We start from the raw sequence: 22,258 nt of genomic DNA, 5'->3' as shown, positions 1-22,258 counted from the left end.
TTTTATGTTTAAATTCATCTCAAACCACAAAACAAACTTTAGAAATACTAGTTTCAACGATAGCGGCATCTGTCAAACGTCTCTAACATCATAATAAGTCTATAATTATTCAATAATAATTCATTCCGTGTATTAGAGGTAATGACGTTTTATTTCCTCTTTTAAAATTGCGGGAAACCCATCACCAGGAAGAGCAACACCTATACGCACATATATACGGATTAGTAGACTCTCCCACGAGGGTGAGCTTTTATCTGTATCTGACCAGCCGGAGATTCTACCGCTTTGTTAGTGTAACTGCAAAAACAGGAAGTTCGACCACTGTGACGGAATTTAGAATCGTGGAAACCATCAATAAAGCCAACAAGATAATTATATAAATGTTATAGTTCAAAAATATGTTTAAATAAATTCAATTAATACAAATGTTGATTTCATTTTTAATCAGATGATGACAGAACGAGATATTAAAAGAGAGATTCGATATGTGTTTTTTAAATAAAAAGAGAGATAAGAAGTGAAATTTCCTCATTCGCGTATTATTTCTCAAGTCAGTAATTTATATACAAAGTTATTTTTAAGCAACTCAATTTTATTTCTTGTTCGGAATCCGTGGGAAGAAGATATAAAGAATAAATTATATTGATTCTAATTAAAATTTGCAACAGATCGCACCTGAAAATTTATTAGTTAGTTATAATTCAATTCCTATTCTGATAAGTGGGATCACCGTAAATGTCAGTGACAGTGTCAGTTTCCTATAATTTATATCGATGTTGCCAAGATTAATTGTTTTTCATAAATAACCAAATAAATGTATCTAATTATTTTTATATCAAATAACCTTGTATAAAATTCAGGAAGCGGATTTAAAAACAACAGTAGTTTTGTTATAGTATAATTGATATCGTCAAGGTGACTTCCAGTTTTAAGAACTATTATTATAAAAGCAAATCAATAGTAGATTTAATTTAAAAAAAAATGTTTTATGGCTACATGTTTGGTGGCACTAATTGAAAACATCATTTTAAAAATGCAATTACTTATAACTAAATAGCAACGTTTCTTTAAAGTTATCCATCCATTTTACGATCAACTTTACAACGTTTACGTTAAAGTATTAAAAAGAATTTCCTTATTTTTATTCATCTGATTACAGAGAGAGGAAACCGTCATTAGTTTATTTTTCACTATTCACGCATTCGTTCATAATCTCCTGATACAATCTGACAAGCCGTTCGCTATATTTCATCTGCAACAACTCACATTTTAACGCATTTCAAAAAAAAAAGAAGAAGAAAACTAGTTTAGGTATAAAGATTTTTATAGAAAATATATGATTCAATAAATAAAATGCGTTGTCACATTGATATAATTATTAAGTTTAATTTAGCAGAAAATAAAATGTAAACAAATTGTTCACAATACATTTTATAACTTCACATCTTAACGAATTAAGTAAATAGATTTATATAAAAGAAAACGAGTTAAGGTATAAAAATTACTTTAATAAATATATTTTACACAAAAAAAATTGAAGAAATGGATGATTTAGTAGATAAAATCACTTTTTCTCCAACCATCAAAAAATGTTGACATTTTTGTATTATTTTCAGGTGCAAAAGCTATCAATTCCCTTACTGTACAAAAATTTGCTCGTTGCTTAGCAACACTTTTAATCCTAGGACTAAAAGTAATCCATTTAGCTCTCTAATTGAAATTTGAAGAAAAAAACATTGTCTCTTACTAACTTAGTAAAACAAACTAATTAGGCAACTATATATTTTCATCGTGTTCGGGATTCATTTTTAAAGCAGCATTAAAACTACTACAAAAATTATATTATTAGTACGTCTAGTCTACTGACGTCTACTTGACAATCGATATTTACCAACAATACCAGATATCCATGACTACCAACTTGCTATCTCTGTTATAATTAATAGGTGTTCAAATTTATTACCAAATTATTAACGATTTTTGAATAAATCTAACTTTATCTTAATTTTGACTTGGTTGGAGAAAAATATATATCATACGGACTAAAATTGCCTATTTGCCTCGGCTGCTCTGCGCTCCGCCTCGCAACTGCAAATATTGCTCGTAAAAAAATATGCACTTTTAATCCTAAAAATATAATATACTATTTTCCATCAATATAATTATTACATGTGAAGTTAGTAAAAAATTGTTGGCAAACCGTTTACTATATATATTTCAATAATAACCTCAGATCTTAACGCATGAAGTGAATAGGTTTATATAAAAAAAGAAAAAACGAGTTCAAGTGTAAAGATTTTATGCAACAAAAATTTCAATTAAAAAAAATGTTCTATTATATAAAATTACTTTTAACATCATCATTATTTACGTGTGTGATACAATTAGAAAACAAATTTGTAAACGACTTTTCAAAATGTGCAAGCAATATGTCATCAAATTCCTTACGTAACATATCTTCTGTCATAAAATATCATGTATCACAACGATAAAAGGGGAGATCGTTTGCAGTTGATGACTACAGACAATTTCGAAATATGATTTTTTGCTTTGCATAACAATGCCTACAAACATATTTATATTTTTTATCTGTTACTATATTTAGAAAAGACGCAATGTAACTAATCTACTATCTTTGTGACGTAATTTGAATTAAATTGAAATTTCTTATAAAATATATAAAATTACTGTAGCTTAGGCAACATTTATATGTATCTGTATAACGGGTTGTTGCAACTTTATTTAGATTCACAATTGTTTATAGACATTTTTCATAATTTTTGATATGATTGGATTAAAAAAATTGTTTTTTATGTTGTATAAAATACAACAAATGTAAAAGCGTAAGACTTTTATTATAAAGTATTAATTTCAGTTTCATTCTATTAGAATGTTGTGAACAAACCACATTGAATAGATAAAGATAAAATCGATTAATTAAGAACACAAATTCGAAAGTAATGAGAAATAATTTATTAAATTGAACGTAAACAAACTGTAATTATGTGACTCGGAAAATAAATTCGTTTTCCATTGCATTTGAAATCATATGGATGGGAATATCTGGTAATGAAAGGTGTATATCGGCGGGAAATCGCTAAAGCTCTATTGATAATATTGGGAGTATTGATTCTGATGGCCAGGGACGTAGTTGCTGAAACCAACGTTAGAAAAATGGAAATATTGATTATGAAAAGACTGTTTTCGTTCTTCTTGGCTAGATACTTCGCCGTAACAATTTTCTCTGTAATAAAAATAATATTTCGGGAATCCACACAGTGAAAATATTTCTCCAATAAATTATTTTCACAATTATGGGTCCAAATTGAAATTTCTTCAAAATTCACCGAATTAAGTAGCACTTTTTATACAATAATCTAAATTGTCAACAAATTCTACGCGTTTTTTTTTCAAAAGTTTAGTCTATCTCTTCAAATAAGATGTGGGGGAGAGTGGGAATCATGTTATGAAACAATGCTTGTAAGTCTGGTTCTGCTTATCCGATTTTTATAAATTTGATGCTATTTGAAAGAACTTTTGTCCATTAATACAAAGTATGTAAATGAAGGTGTAAGACATACAAAATTATCGATTGGAAATTATTCATTTTTCAAAATATTTTTCAATTCAATTGTTAATCTACAAAGAGGTAGCCCGATGACGTTGTTACAGTCACCTTCTATTCTTGATACAAAAGTGCTTGCGATTCCTTGGATTCCATAACCACCAGCTTTTCCCCTTGAAAACAAAAATCTTTAATCGTAAAAAAATTGTGATTTTCGTAAGAAATTTAATTCGTCAAAATTTTAGTCAAATTCGTGTTTATTTGATATAATTATATAAGACTGATATAATTATAAACTAAATGTAATTCAATATTTTTAATTACATTGGTTCTCCAGTATCCACGTAAGATAAAATTTCCTGATGATCTAACTTATGCATATAAACAGTAGTGACTTCTGTGAATTTATGAATTTTATTTTTGTACCATATCGCTACGCCTGTATACACCGAATTTGGTATACCAGATTGCGTTAAACTAAAAAAATATAAAAGAAAAATAATAAAAATAAATTAAAAATTTCATACTTACTCAGTTATAGTTTTAATAGCATCTTCTCTAGATTTTGGTTTCCCGTACATTCTTCCGTTATAGGCAACCATCGTATCTACACCTATAATAACATCCGGTTTGATCTTATCATTTTTTATTTTTTCTAATACGTCTGATAATTTTCCTATCGCTGTTTTTTCTACGAATTCCGAAAAAGTATATTTTTTCGGATCTAAATTTTCCTCGTAACTCGATGGTATTATTTCGTATTTTAATTTCTGTAATTATCATTATTAAATAAATTGAAATTAGTGTTTCCAACGCCATCTCTTACCGTACTACTTAATAACGAAACACGTTGCTTGGAACTGCTAGCTAAAATGATTCTCATTTCGTTTAATTGACTTAAAAAAGGTTCCAACATATTGTCACTAATTCATAAACGATAATTTACAATAAACTCACCGATTTTAATTTTATCATAACAAGAATTAATATGTTGAAAATCACTATAACCGTATTTATCTAATCGAATGAACGAATAGAACAAGGTCAAAGAGGTTGAAAGTTGTGCTGCTATCTTAATATTACTTTAGGAATTGTAGCTAGAAAACTTTATATCGCATTAGGTATTGGTGACGTGTTTTTACTTTTCATTACTAGATGTCGCTACAATTAGTAATTTAATTTGTTGTGTTTAATATTTGTAACATTTTATAAATTTTTATTGACATAATATATTATTTTTCACTTGTTTGTTTCTTACTTGTATTATTTGGTTATATAAAAATAAATTCTATAGCGGAAAATATTCTATGCGTTTATTACCTCTTCCGTTGTTTTGATACCATGTACGTACTATGTTTCAAAATACTCTTTTTGGATTTGAATAATAAATAATTGACTTTTATTTACAACAAACAAAATATATTACATTTAGGTAATTTCGTTGAATGAATTATTTACATTATTTCTATTTATCCCGGGCATCTATGATTCTTCTTCTTTTTTCAAACTGACAACTGTCTTTTAGTCCCTCATAGAGTGTTATCAAATTTATTAAAATAGTATTAACAAGCATTTTTTTGGCAGGGATTTTTCTTCTGTAGTGTAACAAATATGTGAAAAAGAATATACATGAAATTATTTTTTTCCTCGAAGTAATTTGAATTTCTAATTTGAATGCTTTTTCTTTTTTTTTAATGGAAACATACAATCATTTACCCAAAGCATTCATCACTGATGTAGTTTCGCGGTGTTGCCACTGTTTTTATTTTTTATCGGAAACAAAGAATTTTATACCGAATTTTTTTTATTGAGATAAATAAAAAACCAAATTTTTTTCACAACATTTATTAAAACACTTTTTCTCTAATAATTTTCTACATTTTATATATAAATCATTTACAATTCAATAGTAATAATATTTAATATGGAATAAAATAATTAATAATAATGTATTTATAGTATTTTAACCATTAATATTATGCTGAAACAGTTTCTACCATAGATTTTTTAATAATTTCCCCGAAATTTTCATCGCATTCCTCGGTAGCGCTGCCGTTGGACGAATTTTCACCGTTTTTCTCCACTATGGGACTTTCCAAATTCAAATTACCATTGAACTCCCCCTCGTAGCTCGGATAATTATTATATTTCCCGTTCAACAAATAGGAAAAAGACTCAATTTTGGTATTTCCCTCGCTGACCGCATTCAAATTGGTGTATTGATTTTCTTTGCTTTCCGGAAAATTATCGGCTTTGAAATTTTCGTAATTTTGTTGAAAGGCGACATCTACGGGTTTCTGGTTGAATTCCGGCACGTACATACCTGAGTAGGGGGCGCTGAATATCGGCGGGAAATCGCTAAAGCTCTGTTGATATGGTTGGGGGTATTGATTCTGATGGCCAGGGACGTAGTTGCCGAAACCGACGTTAGAAAAATGGAAAGATTGATTATGAAAAGAGTGTTTTCGATCTTCTTGGTTGGATTCTTCGCCGTAACAATTTTCTCTGTAATAAAAATAATATTTCGAGAATTGAGACAGTGAAAATATTTCTCCGATAATCACGGGGAATTATTTTCACAATTTTTTGAAAATTTATCCAATTAAGTGGCACTTTTCATACAAAAATCGAAATCTTTAACAAATTCTGCGCAGTTTGGTTCTGCTTATCCGATTTTTATAAACTTGATGTTGTTTGAAACAGCTTCTGTCCAATAATACAAAGTATGTAAATTCTACGAATTTAATTTGCAATCTTAATTCTTGAGGGCGTTGTTCCATATATTTTAAATATCGTGATTTTTCTTCACAAACTCAAATATAATCATAAAATATCAAGTATGTCTTCAAAAATAATCTAAAGTAACATTAAAATAAATAAGAGCATTTCAAGTTTTTTTTTATTTCTTTTTTCAAAAATTCTTGCCGTTTACACATATTTCAAGATATCTCGGAACAAAAAAAAGATATCGACAAGCGGTTTTCGCTACTTTGAAGTTAATTTAGTTTACTTTCAAAAGTCATCCTCAATATTTTATGCTTATATTGAAATTTGTCAAGAAAAATCAGAAAAACGAAAATAGACGAAACGACGCCCTCTAGCATTCATATTGCTAATTAAATTGCTTGGAATTAATACATTTTGTGTTTCTTGATAAAAGATCTTTCTAACAACATCATTTTCTAAAAATCGACTGTACAGAACCGGACTTACAGGCATTTTTTCGTAACATGATTTCTACTCTCCCCCACATCTTATTTGAAGATATAGACTAAAAATGAAAAATGTTCAAAATTAATCAAAGACTTCGAATATCGTATAAAAAGAACTACTCAATTGCATAATACGTCATCTTGTGTAATAATAGATCTAGAATTCTTAAAATTTCCACGTGTTTTTTGATGCCATTTTTGTTATAATTTTTTTTTCACTGAATCCGTAATATAATCCGGTCCTGATACATTTTTGATAATTTTTTTTGAAAAAGTTATAAATCGCCTAGAAATAAACCAATGATAATATACAAGGTTTAAAAAAATACTAATTTAACAAAATTGAGGAAAACTTAAATTTTTTAAGTTTGAAAATATTTTAAAAACATAATTTTTCATCAAATTACCTGAAAGTATAAAGGTCCAAAGAATCACCTCGATCTGGTAGATGATTCCCGGGTCCTTCCCCCGGTGCTCCGTAGTGTAAATTCGTGAATCTCCCTGTATGGACACAATTTTCAGCTTCCACGTTTGCAGATAAAGTAACATCCCTTAATAAACTACTGTTATATTTGCTAACGGGGTTTTTAGAAGAAGTTTGGTCTTGTGCAGGCGTGGATAATCTTTCGTTATCCATCCAATTTTGTTGAACCCGAACCATTTTATTTTCAGTTTTACCTTCTTTTTCCTTTTCTAATTCTAACCTTTAATCAAAATAACACACAAATACGTAGAGTTCTAACTTAATTTGTCTTGTCTAGGGTATTATTCAGAATGAAACAGTCCACGTAGATTAGATGAAAAATTTTATATCACAGATAGACGTTAACGATATAAAGTTATCTTTAAGAATAAATTCTCAGATCTTCTAGGCAACTGATTCTCCCGCATTTTTCCTTTAATTATTATATATGACCCCTCTTAAAAAGAGGATCCATAAAAAATATTAACCACTAGCCTATCATAACTAGTTGGGCGGGGCCTAATTGGCGCCAAGATTAAATTGTTACCCGCCTAATTTAAATCGTGTATTTATTAACATGTTTTTGGATATTATTAAACTGTATAAAGAAAAATTCTATTTCAGTCTTATTTCTACAGTGCAGTGATTTTTTATATGAAGAAAATGATCGCCAAAAATTTCGAAAACTTTCTTAATGTCCTTTTATACATATTTTGTTAGATTTGGACAAACTGAACAAATAAATTTGTTTTATATTTCATGTTTAAGTTAGGTTAAGTCACTAAGTTCACAAAGAAATTGCTATCAAAATAAAAAAATAAATTGATATATAATTGGTCATAGATAAAGTTTCCGAAATTTTTGTAGAATATTTTCTACGTCAAAAAGTTCGCAATCTGTACTGAAGAAATATAATTGAAATCTTTTTACAGTTCTACAACATCCAAAATTAAGTTGTGTGTTAATAAATATAAAAATTCAATTCAAATTAGGCCGGTAACAATTTAAACTTGGTGCCAATTAGGCTCCGCCAAACGCGTTATGATAGGCTTGGAGGTTGATACTTTTAATGTATCCATAGTCTAGATAGCATAACTTTTTTTGTATTTCATTCTAGCTTTACTGTAACTTTGTTTGTATCTGATTCTAATATGAAAACAGGAATTTTATGTCTATCGCAGTTAAAAGCATAGAGATGAGAGACAACGAATAACGACAATTAAGTGAAAAAAAAAATAATTTCCTTCAAATATGATAAAATAAACAATGTTAATAGTAGACTACTCACCTCATAAGCGTATGAATGAAATGCGTCCTCACTCTTACCGGATTAAATTCAATCCTGCCGCTGGAATTGCCACAATTATCTCTGGAACACCCACAAGGAAAATTAAGTCTGTCAACTTGACATTTAATCCCCGCTTGGCTGCAAGAACAAGTATCCGGATCGCAGAAACCTTTACATCCGCATCCGCAAAATTCCCGAGACGTTCTAATATTTTTACATTCGTCTTTTTCCACGGAATCAATTTTGCGCACACCAGCGGCTCTCAACAAGGCTCTCCTCTGTCTAGTAGGCACTGGTTGAAGGAAATAATAATTATCCGGATCCATTTCGGTGTCGGAGGTTTCGCTCGCTTCGTCTTCGCTGTCGGATTCCTCGCTAGAGGTGGCCGCACCGGCGGAAAGGTTCCGTTCCGCTCTGAGCTGCTGGAGGAGCTGTCTGTGGATTCTTCTTTGTTCTACCGCGTGTTCTGCTATGGAGAATTTCTTGACGTAGGTATGGGAAGCGCCCATGCCTAAAGTGGATCCGCCTTGGGAAGGTACGCAAGTGAAACCTTGAGCGCGGGGGAAATAAAAGACAGTGACGCTGTCGAAGGTGATGCCTTTTCTTTTTTTCGCTTCCGGTTCTTCGATTTGTTCTTCGGTGCATAATTTACGTTTGAGATTGCTTTTTATTTCTTTCTTTTGTGATTGCGGTTCGCTTAAAACGCTCACGCCCGATGAAGTCACTTGTCTAGCGAATTCCTCGAACTGCGCATTGCACAAAAATGAAGTTTCGTGGAAATTTTCTATATTCGCGGTCGTTTCTAAGGGCCGTTCTTCGTTCAGCTCCGAACCGAGTCCGGAATCTGATCCGTCCGATCTGTCATGCGGTTCTTCTGTTGGTGGGAGACTTTCCGTCGCAGAATCTTCCTCGTCATCATTTTTATAATCTATTTCTTGATTATTGTTTGATTTCGGCTCTTCAATATTTGTACTCGAAGGCTGTTCGATGCCTTCTAAATTTTGGTCGGTTGCGATGAGTAGTTGGTCGATGGTTGATTTCGATGATTCGTTCGTACCGATTTGGTACGACATGTCTGATGAAATTGGTGATAATGATGAAGCCATGGTCGTCGAACTATTAGATCCCATTTGATACTTTCGAAATTTTTTTGTGAAGGTCCTTCAACTCCATAGTTTTCTGAAATTGATTTTAATAATACTTATTTTGTGACAATCTGTACGGGATGTGTACACTAGCTGGCGTAAAATATAGAAAGTGTATTCATAATAAAAGCTGATACTATGACCTTGTACTATACTGAAAAAAAAAGACAAATCACCGGGACCTATTTACAGCGCATTAGTTAAAATTAGATATTTCGCAATTTTTAATAAACTATCGTTACCTCACTATTATTAATTATACTTTGTATCTCAAAGTTGCGCTAATAATTTAACTGAAAATCTTTAAAAATCTGTATCAATTAAAGTAAATCAGCTGATTTTCCAACAAATTTGGAATATATTTATGTTAATAATCATTAAAACACATTATAAACAATAAATTTTGTTATAAATGCATTTTATTTACATAAAAAACTATTAAAAAAGTCTTAACCATGCTCAAAATGTAAACCTTACAAACTATGTTTAATTCTAAATATTTTTTTTAAGTTAAAAATAAGTATGTCAGTCAACCCTCCTTTTTATAACGGTAATTCTGATACAATCATAATATTTTTGTTATTAATAAGGTTAGGAATTAAAGCGTTTTCAATACAATTCGATGTAGAGAAGGTTTTTAATGAAAATAATCAAAAATTTAAATATGTTTCGAAATGCCATCAGTTGTTAGTCTCTACAAAGATAGGTTGAACAGAAGCCATCTTGGTGAGTAAAACTAAATTTTAAAACAAAAGATGGTTACGACATATCTACCCACCATAAAATTTACTATGAAATTTGTTCTCGTTAGGATTTTTTAGTATATACAGTATGTTTCCAATATTGTAGCGTTCGAAAACGTCTATCAAAGAAATTATAAATTGAAGTGTTCTTGACAATACATAATAAAAATCAATTTGAAATAGTAAATTTGTATAATTCAATAAAAACGAGAGATATGACACACAATGTAAATCCTACGTCTATATAAAATCTTTTACCATTTTCAAGATGTTATTAATCATTTTTGTGTTCCATGGTATTATTAGTATTTCCGTTTCCTAACGTTTGAAAAAATATTTTACTTTTGACGAGTAATTTCATATTGAACAACGTTTACAATTTTATTTTAATAACAATGACATAATTATTCCAATGGGTCTTATCAAGTTTTCCAGATGACTCAAACATAGATGTGACGTCGAAAACGTGACGTTCTTTCGTTTTCTAAATAGTACAGGTTAATTGAGCCTCAAAATAAACTCATGAAATATACGAGAGTAAATTGAATGTTTTCATAGACAGTGGAGTTATCTTTTACAAATATTATATTATTCATAAGCATTTATAATATAGTTTTTTGGTATTTTGTTATACGAGGTGAATAGTTGTGATCACTAAAATACGAGGCAATAGAATAGATACAAGGTTCAGTTAAGAAATTATCGAAAGTTTTAGTAAATATGAAAATTAAAACTAATAACTCATTTAAACATATTTATATGTATAGAGCTAACGTTTACTTCAAAATATGATTATATACCACCAATACGTAGAAAAATTAGTCAACTTAATGAACAAAATTTTTCCTAAATAATATTATTTTTATTAAACAAACCTAACCACGTTGATATATAGAGATGGACGTAGAATAATTAGATACATTCAAACAATAGGTTCTTATTATAAATTATTCGCTTAGATCGAGATCAAAATCACACCTACGATCCTATTTTTGTTTACGAGTGTATGTGAAACTTTTTGGCAATGACGACATAAAACGCTTAACCTTGAACGAAAAACCGAATTATTATAAAGTTTTTATTGACTCCATTCACTTATTACGTACTGTGAGTAAATATGTCCACATTATTTTATATATTGAAAAGACCTTAAAAATTTTCCATTATGTATACGAATTTTTTCTTCAAATTATAAATTTTTAATATTGAAATTGCAGTTGGTTGGTATGAATTTTACAAACTAATTGAAGATAACTTTAGTGTGTAGTAAAATACGAAACAAAACCTATTATGACCTTGGGATGTATACTAACCTAGATCGAAAGTCATTAAATTATATATTAGCAGATATATTTGGTCAAAATTTAAGAAATGAATTTGAATAATGTATAAAATGGGCTTCTAAGCAGGGAATAATTATATTCAGTATTCAAAATCATAAGAATATGAAAATTTAGAACATCTCATTAAAACATAACCTAAAACATTTTAATTGTCGAATCTGAAGTTATGCGCATATAAATTTTAGTTCTGTCTAAATGAGCGCATGTTGTGAACTTATTAGTACAGAGTGTTTTCTAGATTTTTATTTAACAACATTTGAATATTTAATTTACCTTACTCTCGTTTATGGAGAAAATTAACGTTATGAATTGATTTGCTGTATTTTTTATCTTATTAGATGAAGAATAACTTTTGTACAAAATTATTAATCAACAATTTATTTTGTACAAAACTCTAAGTTTTTCGTCATTAAATAATGTACAAAATAATTTTTTTCAAATATATTAATGATTTAATTCAAACACATTCATATATAAGTCCTATAACCAACTAGAAATATCCACTATCTAATCTACTTTAGAATATTTTAAAGACATACTGTAGATTATTTCCGCAATTGGAGCAATTTATAATCGAATTTTATTAAATAAAATTAATGTGAGCGTTCTAAATAAAAGAAAAAAGTCGATTTTCACCACTCAAAGTGAATGTTTTATCCTACTTTCTACCGATATTTTCAGTACTACTTTTACGTTCAAATAAAAAAATATCTAGATATTCACCTTAAAAAACCGTTCACGTCCCACCACTGTCAAGTCTCTCGTACAACACACTGTTCCACAACAAAAAACAATATAAATAAGTTGTATACAAGTTGTTTTTGAGTCACTTTGTACAACTTATATTTATAGAAGCACAATTTAGATACGTCACAAACAATTTAAAAGCTGTTTTGTTGTTACTATGCCGATGTTTATTTTACAACTCCGTATTGATATGTTATTATTTTACCTTTTTTGGTACATTTGACGGTATTTAAAATAAATAAGTTCATTGTACCAAATGTCTGAATACTGAAAGCGGCACTTTTAACTTGTGGACTAAACATCCAGAGTACGTTGAGAAACCTCTTGGTCGCGCAAGCGTCCTTACTCGATGTAGTATTCAGTTGGTAAGCACGTTGCCGATGTTGAATTCGAATCTAATAAACTACGATAAGATATTGAAAAATTTTTCCTTTCATGCTTCAAATATACTACACTCACTATATTTCAATATTTTAAATATTCAAAATATAGACAAAAAACTTTCTTAAAAATTCTTAATATTATATTATTACTCATTATAATCTCGAATTATTAAATATAAATATAAAAAGCGCATAATTTTTTATTTCAAAAAAAAAATGTTCATTTGGTTCAGTTTAGTTTGTATAGAAAATAAGTTTTTGAAATAGAGAATTAACTTTTTACAACCGGCAACGTTGGATGATGACGTTCGTTCACTGAACGGCTTGCTCGAAGTGGAATTTTGTTGTGTATAAATTTAGAGATGGTAGGGTACGCTACGTCAGGTAGAGATGAGCTAGTAAATTTAGATTAGATTAAATTAAGAATATATTTTGCGAAATAAATAACTGTTATATATATATATATATATATATATATATATATATATATATATATATATATATATATATATAGTCTTTTAAAGCTATATTTCACCAGATTTTTGACGAGATGTGGAATCCAAAAATAAGGATACACGTGGTACAAAAAAGTAAACAGAGTAGAATCTGCATTAATAATCAATATAATATAAAATTAGTACAAATATGACAATCTAGGAACTATACTACATGTTTTATGTGAGACAATAGAAATATGTAGGTACGCATAAAGGTAAAGACGGGTTGTGATTATAAATAGAATCGTTTATATATTTGTATCTCTCTCTTTCGTTACATACTCCACATACGTGATTATAATTCGCCCAACAAAGACAGCAATATGTAAACCATTCTTTCGTTTTTTTTTTCAGCATAACTCCTTTTAGACCGAACGTCTACTCTATCTGTAATATCTCTATGGGTGAGATCATACCATTTTTGCCAAGTCTCATATATATATTTTTTAAAAATATAAAATCTAATTTTTTATAAGTTTAGATTTTTTGGATCGAATCTTTTTAATATATTTGGAATATATGATTTCGACCAACAATTTGAGTAAAATTATTCTATAAATTTACTCACAATGAGTACTTTGGTAACCATTTTTACGTATTTATAAGCAAAAATAAAATTTTAATATTACACTTGATTATTTATATGTACACATTTTAAATAATAAATAAAATTGCTAATAGAGTGTTCATAAATTTTCATATGAAAACAAATTTATATTAAGTTGTTAGCGATGTCAATTTGTTTATATTATAAACAATTTATCAAATATCTATATACATATATGTATAAATATATATATATATATATATATATATATATATATATATATATATATATATATATATTATATATATATATTATATATTATATATATATATATATAATATATATAAATATTTAATAGCAATAGTTTGTATCAGGCGAGCAGGAATAGAGTGAGGTTAAAGTAAGAATGTTTTTTATAGCCTACAAAATCAGTGATAAAACGCTTGGTCGAGAGATAACTGCCGTTAATCAACAATAACGTACTCTGTTCCAGATACGGTCAATAAAATTTGTTACAATAGAAGTATTTAGCGAGAAAACAAAATTTTTATGAAATAATTCAATAGACATTGAAATTTCGTATCAAACTATATATTTGAGGAAGAATAATTAATTATGTTATCTTGATGTACACCGGAACATCGCGTACGCTGTCCGAACTGAAAAAATTATACGTCAGAGCTGTCCACATTAGGAGCAATCACATGTGTCAGCCAAAACTAAAGTTAAATGAAAAAGCCTCGACCCAGATAATCGCATTGTTGATCACGATCTACCCATACGCCATGTATGATTTCTTTAACTTTTCCCTGATATACATAAAAACGTTTCAAATATAATAATAAATTATTATTAAAATTGTATTCAAATTACCAACATTTTTTTATTTGTAAATGTCAAAAATACATTTTGAGGTTAGAAATTTTCACTGCCAAGGAAAAGATTTCGACATTCTATCGATGACGATTTTATGTAAATTTTCTATTATTGTGAATGATAATGAAAAAATATCAACCCGTATAAATAAAAATAAATCACTAACAAATCTTGGAATTATAAGTAAACAAAATCCTCGAATTAATTCATTTTTTAAATCAAATTCAAACTATTAATGAATAGAAAAAAATGGGTTAAAAAAACCAGAAAGACTGAGTAAAAAAAATAATTAAAACAAAGGAAGAAAATTCAACGTATGTTATTGTGTAATTAAATTCAAGTACGTAACATAACATACGCAAAATTATTTTCGAATTTCCCCCGTAAGAGACATACATAAAAACAAGACAGATACACATCCCTTTATTTGAATTTATAGCCAAAAGCGCCATGTATATGATCAATTCTAGCTATTTTTTATAAATAGTTATACTATTTTAATTTTAAAATTTATAATTCATCTTTGGCAATACTTTTTGCCTATTTATATACCTACATAAACATTAGATTACTAAAGAATCTCGAAAATGAAATTCTAAATAAACTAAAATAAAATCTGTATAAACAAAGACAACATATGACGAAATTGCTAATAAATTCAAGGTTATGAATTATAAACTGCATTACGATAAGAATCATATTCGACTTACAGTTATAAATCTATAATCTTATTCACAAATATGTATGAAAACGATATGAAAAGACTAGAACTTTTCAAAAAAAAAACAGAAATCATTTTGAGAATCACGTCATCATAATAATCTGTTTCTCAACTTTAAAATAACTTGTTACTTTTAAGTAGTTGAATTAAAATTGTTACGAAAAATGCTATTTCCAAACATAAATAGAGTAAAAACGGTATTAACTACAGAGAAATATGTTACTTGTGTAAAAAGAAATATTTTTATATAAACATGAAGTAAAATATAAAATCTAATCAAGTGATATTCTAGAAAGAGTAATAATAACGAATTTTATATTTATAATTCTAGAAACTTGTACAAAACGTAAGAATATAAATCTAGAGTTAAGTTAATCTACCCGTAAGTAGATGTCGCGGCTTACGTCGTCTACTCCTAATTTCTTCAAATGATTTTAAATATTGAGTTTTTTGTCGATGTGATTAAGATCATACTTCACAGGATCATTTCTGTAGTAGATCTTCGCATACTCTCTACTCAAATGTAGAGTTATCGCAACCATGATGACGAGACATAGTTTCGGACTCTGAGCGTGAGGCAGGCATTTTGCAATATATTTTATATTTGCTTCATTGTTAAACGATGATCGTTCACTTGAGTGTTGAGCATTCAAGCTATGGGTCCGAAACAGTCTGAGTGGCTGCATTTATAATAAATTAAAAATAATATAGATGAAAATAGACTATAATAATCCTCACTATAATTTTATTCAATGGATAATTCTTTTTCATGACAAATAGATCAATAATATTAATATTATTGTTACAAAATTAGGCGAAAATCAAATTTCGAAATTTGTAATATGTGATTTACATTAAAATATGGAGATACAGTCAACAATTTTTAAGAAAACGTTAAATTTTTAATTACCAAAAACAAAAAATTGTATGGCTGCTTTTTAGAAAAAATAGAACAGAATTTGGATTAATTTATTATTCAAAATACTTCTTTCGTTACTAATAAATTGGTGTGTAATTAATTCCTACCTCTAATTATATCAAAAGATGGGAGTCACTTTATTACAAAGCTTTAAAAATAATTGATTATTATGTGAATAAAAATCGAGTTTACAAGTAAAGAATAATCGATTATTTGCAATTGTTTGAAATGTATTCGTTTCAATTAATTAATGGATTAGTGAAAGATCCAATTTCTTCGCAGATTTCCACAGTGTAAATTTTTCCAAAGCGATTCTGAGATGTACCAAAGTTACCAAAGAAGTTACCGAACCACGTAATTATGTGTAAAATTAAAGAGATTTTTCTCTACTATCTTGTATGTATAATATAATACATAATTTAAAAAAAATTCAGATGAAAATAGGAAAATTTCCTCCCCGGCGGAGAATCGAATCCCGGTCTCCCGCGTGACAGGTGGGGATACTGATCACTACTACCAAGGTATATACTAAAAGTTATAAAAGTTAAGTCAAATTATTAATACAACAAAATCATTTCTAAAACAAAAATATAATTATGGAGAGAACGTTCAAGCATGTTATAATGAACAATTTTTCATTTTCCAGTTTAAGAAGTAACATTCCCTGTTATCCAAGTGTACAAAAGCACACTTTCCAAATCGTTTAGCTGAATGAACTTTCCTGAATATTATTCAAAATAATCACAAAATACTGTCTCTTATTACATTTACCATTCATTATTTCCACCTCGATAGGGGATACACATTCAAAATTTCCATTTTGAAGGGGTTAAGAGATAATCAATAAAACAGGTATAAAAACGAACCCACTACGAATTCTATCGAATCATCAGCACAGAATTGGTGTAAAAAATCTACAAAGGGAGGTTAGGTTTTGTGAATAATTATGATAGAGTTTTAAAAATAAACAAATCTCACAATACGTGGATGTTATTAAACCCACAAATTTCATTAATAATAAAACGGGGTGTGATGCTAGATATCCGTTATGGTTTAATTACACAGTCGGCTGTATACAAGGGCGGATATGAAAAGTAGTGTTTGTTTCATGACGTCATCTTGACATTACTTCTTCACAAATATCGACAGTTTTATTTTGTGAATATACGAAATTTATCTGCCTGGAAAAGTAACTTAAAAAATATACAAGGTCAAAACTGTTAAACTAGAAACTTGTTTTCGAAAAATTGTGAGTTAATTTTCAAAATTTGCTTTTTTAATTAAGAAAAGCAACAATTCGAGATTACCAAATTACTAAATAACAATATTATTCTAAAAAATACTAATTACTATATGGTTAGGACCAAAAACGTCCCCTTCCCTTCATATTTATTTATACACCCTTATAACTTTATGGAAATAAACTTTTTTGAAGAAATCAAAGAGAAACAATTCAAATCCTCTCGGCCGATCCGTTGTGTACGCGGTTTCCGAAGCGTTAACAAAACAAAAAACAAAACCAAAAAGGAACAGATTCATAAAAGTAGTGCACAAAGAAGTCTGGTTAAATAGTGGGGGGATGAAATGAATATCTCCCCTCTACAATTTGTTTTTGCCCCTCCATGACTGCAATGCAATATATTTCGTCTATACGTGAAATCAATGTGTGGAGCCGTTGCCAGGGACGACAAGCGTTGCTACGACAACAACGGCGATGCACAGACGCCATAACTTATGGGCGGTGTTGTCAGAAATCGTAAAAGTCACTTAAACCTGAATCATAATTATTATCGTTAAAAATAATGAAATTTCACTTATTTTACCAGTATTTAATATATTGAAATTGAAAAATTTTGATGTTAAATCCGTTTTAGTAATTTTGTCAATAATTATTATTCACTAAATATGATAATATAATAAATATCAACTGCTTGATTATTATAGTGACATATTATTATTGACAGTATGACCGATTGTTTTATTAATTTGGAATTTTTAGTCAATAAAACGTAATTACAACAAACTATATTTTATGAAATTTGGCAACATGTCAAATAATTAAGATATAATCGAATTCCTGTGAAATTATGACATTTGAATTTAAAACCTATTTAATTAGTCTAAATAATGATTAAATATAATTTGTTTGATAGTTTCAACTGGAATTTAAATAATAAAACTTTAAAATCGATGTTAACATGGAACCTTTGATTATTTAAAATTCATTACTATAAAAATTTCGTTCGTATAAAGTCGGGTATCTTCGTGAAACGCGGGAATATTGAACTGATATTTTGTTACAATTTTATTAATACTGAAAATTATTAATCAGCTTCTACTCTTTTCTTTGATCTATCCGTGACAGGAGCGGAACGACTCTAAGCGCTATCATCGTTTTTTTTCTAAACCCACATTGAAAGACTAGTTACATGTCAAATTAGGCTATGTATTGATTAAAACAGCTTAGCAACAGTTTTAACAAATCGATTGTATTTACATACTGTAAAATCATTATTTACTACTTTTCTTGACTAGAATCATCGTAAAGTATTTGTCAAATAATAATTAATTTACAAGTGTGTGTATCTGAACACTGACGGACGTAGCGTTGCTATATTCAATCTAAGATACAGTAACCTTATTTTACCGTTGCTGTGTTGCCAAACTGTATTAGTTTCATCATTTTTAAAGAATATAACCACTAATGTCTCTCATAAATCTAATTTTATCATTTTTATTAAATACTCAATATCTTACTAATCTTAAGTCAGACTTCCTATTAATATTTATTAATAGTGGTGTTATATTAATTCTGTTTTCTATAAATACTACTGAATAGAATATAAGATGCCATCTATATTTCCATTCGTGTATGAATTTACAACGTTAATACTACTCCATAATCAGCAGCGTTCTTTTCACGAGTTTAAATCAAACGATGCGCTTGCGCGCGTTTTTCTTATCGAAATCCACTCTAGTATTAATTCAACTGAAAATTGAAATATTTATGAATGCGTTATACACGCACAAAAAATGTTTGTGTACAAAATCTTATTATAAAATGGATCGTGTTTGCAGATTATTCTTAGAATTGCACGCGTAATTTAGATTCTTTATAAGATATATAGGTTAATATGAAAAATACTACACGCGGCGGTATTGTGTATTGCCTAACTAATAGGTATAGTACATCGTTTCAAAATATATTAGTTATTGAACGCCAAGTAGAATTAATAACTTGCAGTGGTTACTAACCTCACTTTTATTTCTTTGTTTTAATCTATGACAGTTTTTTTATTTTTAATGATAATACGGATATTAAAAATTGTATATTCAAGTGTGTTATATTGTGGAAAATTACGTCAACAAATTACATGTATGTATGTGTTTAATTACACTTATATCTGCAGTAAATTATAAAAAGTGAGATTTTAATTAACGTTGACACTTAGTTTAATTAGAAATCGACTGGTGTTGAAAGACATTGTCGACGCCATATTGAAGTTTCACTGTTGTAATTAAGAATACATCAATTGCTGACCCAATAACCATAAACATTAATTTGCATTGTATTGGATTTGGTTCGAAGTAATTTCCAAAATCATGCGTTTAAGTTTAAACTGTCTGTTGTAAAAAATTAATATAATTCATTGTATTTTTTATTGAACCTTATACTTTATGGTATTTTTTTGAGGTTAGTTATGTCGTATGATACATTTTACAAGTAGTAATTTTCCAAATTAAAATTTTTTATATAAAAGAGTACTCCACTGGGATAACTGTCAACGTTCATGAAAATAAATTTTAAGATATGGAATTTTTCAATAATAATACCTAATTTATATAATGTTTGAAGTTCAAAAAAAATTTTGGAGAATTTGTGCCAGGGGTTGTATAAAATACGTGATATACGAGGTTACGACAAATTATTGTCGAAAGTTTTGTAAAACCTTATTCATTAAGAATTACTTAAAACATCCATAAAAATTATACACTAACCTTTTTGTACATGTCTTCTTTTATCAAAAAAAATAAATAATCACAAATTAATTTATTTTGTTTCACTGGAAAAAACCACAACGTAAAAATTCATAAATAATATTATCTTTTTGCGATTCTTGGCGTCGATGGTAACCAAGGTTCGTAGGCGGCAAAAAGACGACTGACTGAAGGCGGCAGACGATAGAAGCGGCATACCACCGATTTACAGATCTTAGTTAAAATTATATCCGCCTCCGCGCACAAGCACTGCATACCTGCTGGTCGCTCTTTCTTGGCTTCCACTTGATGGGCTCGTTTCGTCCTGCAGGACTAAACAGGCGGCTATATCCTATTCTATGAACTCACAAAACATATTGTAATTGGCAGTGGCTAAGTATACGCGTCCTTTTTTTCTTTGTAATAACAATAATATGCTCATAGGGACTCGGGATTTTTAGAGGACGAAATTTGAATTAAAAATAACTCAAAAAACCTTTAACTGTATTAGTATGTTAAGTAATCTATCATTTTCTGTGATATTATAAATAAAACTATATAGAAATTAATATAATTTTTTTACTTTCTCTAATAGAGACACGAAATATGCTTTATTTTATGAAGTATTCGAAAACAACCAGATTATGTTTCTTTTATTTTTTTTATTTCTATTTTTTTTCAAGTTAAATGCAAAAAACGAAAATTCAGTTTTTAACCGTTTCTGGTGTTAGTATCTCACGTAAATAAGATAAGTCGTGTCGAAATTATAATAAAAAAACTATTTTTAGGTTGTCAAACGAGTCATACTTTTCGATTTATTTATTGTCATTAGTGTATTTTCTATATAAAATTTGTTTAGCAACAATTTTTATCAATTTATTATTACTATTATCAATTTTCTTTTATTGTTATCAAAAATGTTTTTTAAATAATTTGCGTCCTTCGTAATCTTAGCCACTACTGTCTTATTCAATGCAACCTTGTCAGCAAGCCCGCTGGCCTGTAGAATTCCCTCTCTTCAGTGTTAATCGTTGACAGTATTGCGCAATCTGATCCAACGTTTTGATTTGGCGCCCAGATCGGTATTCGAAATAAAACGAATAGTCTATTGGAATTTTATGTTTAGATAAAAAATTATATAAAAATTTTTATTTCGTTCCCAATTATCGAACTATGTTCAATAATTCATTAATTGATATAATTAATTAATGCATTCGTGTATATTAATAAACAAGTAACCATAGAATATCATAGTTATAATTTTGTATATTTATTTCTTATTGTGATATATATTTCTATCGGAGTATATCAATTTAACAACATCGATACGTAGAACCGGAAAATCCCGAACACAACAGCCGAATATTTGTGTTGTGATAACCCGGGACGAAAAGAAGATTTGAAATTCAGACGCAATATTTTAAGTGATTTTTAGGGGGGTTGACGAATGAATGGAGACGTTACGGTGATTAATCACAGCGCATTCGGCAATTCTGTTTACGGGGTTTGATTTATCTCAAAAGGGGAGATGATAATTCCACTATCAAAGTATATTCTTTATAAGATTATTCGGGATAATAAATTAGATGATACCGAAACGTCGTTATGATTGAATTTAGATTGATAAGTGATAAGTTGAGTAAATAACTTTTGTAATTTCAAGATGGAATTTACGATATAGTAAATCAATTATTGGATAAACCGGATGTATTAATTTTCGATACCCGTGACGTCGATAAATGGATTCTACGACATCGAAAACGATTGCAATCGATTAATCGATTTTATACTAAAATAGGAAGAGTTGGAATGATAAAAAGATCAAAAACAA

General features: G+C 28.7%; 2 protein-coding genes and 2 non-coding genes across 6 annotated transcripts; 1 reads left to right on the top strand and 3 right to left on the bottom strand.

The window, feature by feature from the left end:
• Positions 1 to 2,282: 2,282 nt before the first annotated feature.
• On the bottom strand, positions 2,283 to 4,626 carry LOC130891617 (dTTP/UTP pyrophosphatase). Of its 2 annotated transcripts, XM_057796457.1 has the most exons (5): positions 4,523 to 4,600; positions 4,392 to 4,461; positions 4,097 to 4,335; positions 3,890 to 4,042; positions 2,283 to 3,738 (listed from the first exon to the last, which is right to left on the bottom strand). In XM_057796457.1, exons 2-5 carry the CDS (start codon positions 4,446 to 4,448, stop codon positions 3,600 to 3,602), a joined length of 588 nt encoding a protein of 195 aa, XP_057652440.1. In that variant the 5' UTR covers positions 4,449 to 4,461; positions 4,523 to 4,600; the 3' UTR covers positions 2,283 to 3,599. The 2 variants fall into 2 exon arrangements, with proteins under 2 accessions (XP_057652440.1, XP_057652438.1); XM_057796455.1 differs by having other exon boundaries at positions 4,392 to 4,626.
• Positions 4,627 to 5,444: 818 nt separating this feature from the next.
• Positions 5,445 to 20,601, bottom strand: LOC130891581 (cysteine/serine-rich nuclear protein 1). 2 transcript variants are annotated; one of them, XM_057796410.1, is made up of 4 exons: positions 20,449 to 20,601; positions 8,529 to 9,707; positions 7,185 to 7,481; positions 5,445 to 6,070 (listed from the first exon to the last, which is right to left on the bottom strand). In XM_057796410.1, the coding sequence occupies exons 2-4, from the start codon at positions 9,656 to 9,658 to the stop codon at positions 5,542 to 5,544; spliced, it is 1,956 nt and encodes a 651-aa protein (XP_057652393.1). In that variant the 5' UTR covers positions 9,659 to 9,707; positions 20,449 to 20,601; the 3' UTR covers positions 5,445 to 5,541. The 2 variants fall into 2 exon arrangements, with proteins under 2 accessions (XP_057652393.1, XP_057652392.1); XM_057796409.1 differs by lacking the exon at positions 20,449 to 20,601 and adding an exon at positions 12,483 to 12,845.
• Positions 14,566 to 14,728, bottom strand: LOC130892119 (U1 spliceosomal RNA). The gene has a single exon (XR_009058998.1). It is a non-coding gene; the product is annotated as a U1 spliceosomal RNA (small nuclear RNA).
• On the top strand, positions 15,995 to 16,211 carry LOC130892111 (small nucleolar RNA U3). Its single transcript, XR_009058990.1, has one exon. It is a non-coding gene; the product is annotated as a small nucleolar RNA U3 (small nucleolar RNA).
• Positions 20,602 to 22,258: the final 1,657 nt, after the last annotated feature.

The sequence above is a fragment of the Diorhabda carinulata genome, chromosome 3 (assembly GCF_026250575.1).
Source record: "Diorhabda carinulata isolate Delta chromosome 3, icDioCari1.1, whole genome shotgun sequence".
NCBI classification, from domain to species: domain Eukaryota; kingdom Metazoa; phylum Arthropoda; class Insecta; order Coleoptera; family Chrysomelidae; genus Diorhabda; species Diorhabda carinulata.
Note: the sequence above shows the minus strand (reverse complement) of the source record. Positions and strands in the feature narration are given on the sequence as shown.

Bases quoted from the DNA above. Each gene is read 5' to 3' on its own strand.
- LOC130891617 (XM_057796455.1), bottom strand. From the start codon at position 4,481: ATGTTGGAACCTTTTTTAAGTCAATTAAACGAAATGAGAATCATTTTA. The intron at 4,336-4,391 runs GTAAGAGATGGC...TGATAATTACAG, and splicing joins TTTCGTTATTAAGTAGTACG to AAATTAAAATACGAAATAAT. The intron at 4,043-4,096 runs GTAAGTATGAAA...ATATTTTTTTAG, and splicing joins GCTATTAAAACTATAACTGA to TTTAACGCAATCTGGTATAC.
- LOC130891581 (XM_057796410.1), bottom strand. From the start codon at position 9,658: ATGGGATCTAATAGTTCGACGACCATGGCTTCATCATTATCACCAATT. The intron at 7,482-8,528 runs GTGAGTAGTCTA...TTTTGATTAAAG, and splicing joins TTCATTCATACGCTTATGAG to GTTAGAATTAGAAAAGGAAA. The intron at 6,071-7,184 runs GTAATTTGATGA...TTTTTATTACAG, and splicing joins TTGGACCTTTATACTTTCAG to AGAAAATTGTTACGGCGAAG.